Source organism: Drosophila teissieri, chromosome 2R, assembly GCF_016746235.2.
Source record: "Drosophila teissieri strain GT53w chromosome 2R, Prin_Dtei_1.1, whole genome shotgun sequence".
NCBI lineage: Eukaryota > Metazoa > Arthropoda > Insecta > Diptera > Drosophilidae > Drosophila > Drosophila teissieri.
This window is the reverse complement of record NC_053030.1, coordinates 11,253,801-11,257,606: the sequence shown is the minus strand read 5'-3', so window position 1 is coordinate 11,257,606 and position 3,806 is coordinate 11,253,801. Positions and strand designations below refer to the sequence as shown.

Genomic DNA, 3,806 nt, shown 5'->3' with positions numbered 1-3,806 from the left:
CAAAGTTTCACGTTATAATTGGTTTTTTTGGGCATGTGGAAGAGACTTGGCCTGGACCACATGCCCTGAATCATCGCCTTGGCCCGAAGTTCTTGGCGAAAACTTTTGACCAGCTGTGGGTTTCGGGTTTTCCTGCCATTCCATGTCCAGTCGGGGAACTCTATCTCTTTCATATTATCCAGCAGGGAGAAGTTTTCCCCTCTTTTCGCTCGGCTTTTTCCGTTCAAACCTAATTTATAAGCATCAAAGATTACAAAATGTGCTGCCTGCAATTTCCGCTTTCCAATTTGAGACAGAGTTTACCTTTTGCCTTGCGGTGGACACAGGTCGAGGAAGCCAAAAAAGAAACAAACAAAAAAAAAGGAAACTGACAAACTTTTCGTTTCTTTTCGGGAAAAATCAACAAGTGTTGCCACACACAAGTTTTCCTTTGGCTCTTGACACCCGGTGACAGCTCTGCAAGGACTTCCTGTCACCGACATGACTTTTGACTTTAACTCTGTGCCACTGACGAATTTCACTGACAGCCACCCGGAATCACAAGCGCCAACTTTGGCTTGTCCCCTAACTTTAATTGTGTTTGCCTAATTCAATGAGGGCCTGCTTTGCCTAATGGCGCATAATGCAATTCGAATTCAGCCGATAATGTTATTTGCCCTGGGCCAGAAAGTCGCCTCCAATTAAACGGTGCGAGCTCACAGTAGTACTTCTGCCAATCCTTTTTGGGCCAGGTCAGAAGCCGCTCAGTCGGCGAGGAAAATGCACTAATTAAATGTGCCGCCAAGCCCCCAGCGACATTCTGACTTTCTGCTGAAAGTAATAAGGCCAAGGAGCAGGAGCCCCGTGAATTGTCATATTCCCTGGCCCATTAGCGCAGGTGTGGCCTGCCATTGACAGCTGGCTTTCGGGACGAGAAGGTTAAGGTTTTCGGGATTTGTGTCCTTCGTTCCCTTTTTCTTTTGCTGAAAGCGCTGTTATTGTCGCATTATCCCCACCGGTGGGTTGGCATTTTAATTGGCGCTCATCGGGACGTGTGATGTCCCTGCATTTCCTCTCAAACAACTTCAATATGAACGATATGAACTTTATGAACATTTTGATACACATTCGTATCCAAGCAATTGAGCAAACATTTACGCAAATGGCAGTGCTAAAATGAAAGTGCAATCAAACAGCTCCCCGAATGGCAGCAAGTACAATTAGAAGACCCTGTCATCGGTGCACACACTTATATTTATTTTCACTCGAGTACACACATCGATTCGACTGAAACTCAACACCTACAGACGCTTTTCACATTGCATTGAAAAGGTTTTCCACGTCCTCGTCCTCAACAGCAACAGCAACAACAACAGCAACACATTCGATCAGAGCTCGATTCCAAACTGCTGCCACACAGACGTTTCACATTTCCAATTACATTTTTATGGAAATTTTTATGCTGCCGGGCGGTTATTTCCCTGAATTGGGTATATCGAGTTTTTTGCGACACAAATTAAACCTATTTAAAAAGCTCAAGCAATGCAGTTACATCTCGTTTGCGTTTAAAGTGCTTATCTTCTATAAATTTGAATATTACTTTGAGCTCCTCCACAGGATGGTTCCTAAAGGGTAACCGCTAGTCTTATCCTTCAGGACACTACTCCACATCTGTAATCAAAGCCCGGGCATATTGAAATGAAATATTTAAACACAATTTATTACACAACTAAGAAAGCGTGGGGGTGCCTTCCATTTTCCGCCCAGTGTTGCTTAGATATTTTATTGAGACACTTGCCTGGTTTTCAACATTGCCTGGTTATCGGCTGCTTTTGATAGCATTATGTGGCTGCTCGTTTCGCTGCTTCCGGTGCTCTTCGTACTTCCGGTTCAGTTTCCACCTCTGGTCAGCTGCACGCTGCAGTTGTACCGCGTGCCCCTGCGCCGCTTCCCCTCCGCCCGCCATCGCTTCGAGAAGTTGGGCATCCGGATGGACCGACTGCGTTTGAAGTACGCCGAGGAGGTGAGCCATTTCCGTGGCGAGTGGAACTCGGAGGTGAAGAGCACGCCGCTGAGCAACTACCTGGACGCCCAGTACTTTGGCCCCATCACCATCGGGACGCCCCCGCAGAGCTTCAAGGTGATATTCGATACGGGCTCCTCGAATCTCTGGGTGCCATCCGCCACGTGTGCGTCCAGAATGGTGGCCTGTCGCGTGCACAATCGCTACTTTGCCAAGAGGTCCACCAGTCACCAGGTGAGGGGCGACCGCTTTGCCATCCACTACGGCAGTGGCAGTCTGTTCGGCTTCCTCTCCACCGACACCGTGCGCGTGGCTGGCCTGCAGATTCAGGATCAGACCTTCGCGGAGGCCACCGAAATGCCGGGTCCCATCTTCTTGGCAGCCAAGTTCGACGGCATCTTCGGACTGGCCTATCGCAGCATCTCCATGCAGCGCATCAAGCCGCCGTTTTATGCCATGATGGAGCAGGGACTGCTCACGAAACCCATATTCAGTGTTTACCTCAGCAGACATGGCGAGAAGGAGGGTGGAGCCATCTTCTTTGGCGGATCCAATCCGCATTACTACACGGGCAACTTTACGTACGTGCAGGTGAGCCATCGAGCCTATTGGCAGGTGAAAATGGATTCGGCCGTTATCCGGAATCTCGAGTTGTGCCAGCAGGGATGCGAAGTGATCATCGACACGGGCACCTCCTTCCTGGCATTGCCCTATGACCAGGCTATACTCATCAACGAATCCATTGGGGGAACTCCCTCGTCCTTTGGACAGTTCCTGGTTCCGTGCGAGAGCATTTCGGCGCTGCCCAAAATCACCTTTACCTTGGGTGGACGCACATTCTTTCTGGAGTCCCACGAGTACGTCTTTCGGGATATCTACCAGGATCGAAGGATCTGCTCCTCTGCGTTCATTGCCGTGGACCTGCCATCGCCCAGTGGACCCCTGTGGATCCTGGGGGACGTGTTCCTGGGCAAATACTATACCGAGTTCGACATGGAGAGGCATCGCATTGGATTCGCCGACGCCAGGAGCTGAGCAGCATACATGGGTATGCTGTTTGATGTGCTTCTTATTTTCCACCGGCTGGTTGCCATAACACGCGAATCATCGAAAAACACAAACGAAGGACGAACTAAACAGTTTCTCTACAGGCGGGCAGATACCCTTTACTCACATGTATGATATATTGTTTATTTTGGCTAGTTAGAACATTTTTATTGAAACGATTTTAAATATATTGTTACGTTTGATTCCGACCCTATGAAGTATATATATTTATTTGTACATTGTTTTAAACTTATGCTACAATATATATATTATTAATAGGTCATAAAAGTGTTTTTATTTCGCAATCCTTTTAGCTTGGTAACAGGTATCTGGTAGACGAGAACCTGTTTTTGGCATCCATCTTGTTAAGTTCGATATACCCGCTGAATAAATAGGTATCCAAATGCTGTTAGCAAGCTGTTGCTTATTTTGGGCACGTGTACGTCATCGTACTTGGAGCAATGTTCAAGGGAATCCCGGGGAAGGAAGGCAAAAATCAAAACAGAATTTTATTATTTTATTACCTGCTGCTCCTCTTGCTGCCCGCCATGCACTAGTGCCCATTCCCGTTCCTGTGCCCGTCGAGCGTTGGCTTCCTTCCACATCCTCGCCAGAGTTCTGTGTGGGCGGAAGCTAATCAAAAAAATCGCTTGCAGCCAGTGCGGCGCGAGTCGATAGAGGCGCAGGACTAAAAAGGACGAGGCAATGGCAAGATGAGTTCCTTGGGCGCACTGAGGATGTAATTGATTCCCTGGAA

General features: G+C 48.1%; 1 protein-coding gene across 1 annotated transcript; it reads left to right on the top strand.

Annotated features, from left to right (window-relative positions):
* The first annotated feature begins 1,752 nt into the window (after window positions 1-1,752).
* LOC122613905 (lysosomal aspartic protease) lies at window positions 1,753-3,255 on the top strand. The gene has a single exon (XM_043788320.1). It carries the CDS (start codon window positions 1,823-1,825, stop codon window positions 3,035-3,037), a length of 1,215 nt encoding a protein of 404 aa, XP_043644255.1. The 5' UTR covers window positions 1,753-1,822; the 3' UTR covers window positions 3,038-3,255.
* Window positions 3,256-3,806: the final 551 nt, after the last annotated feature.

What these genes read in the sequence shown, in the direction of transcription:
- LOC122613905 (XM_043788320.1), top strand. Translation starts at nt 1,823, where the DNA reads ATGTGGCTGCTCGTTTCGCTGCTTCCGGTGCTCTTCGTACTTCCGGTT.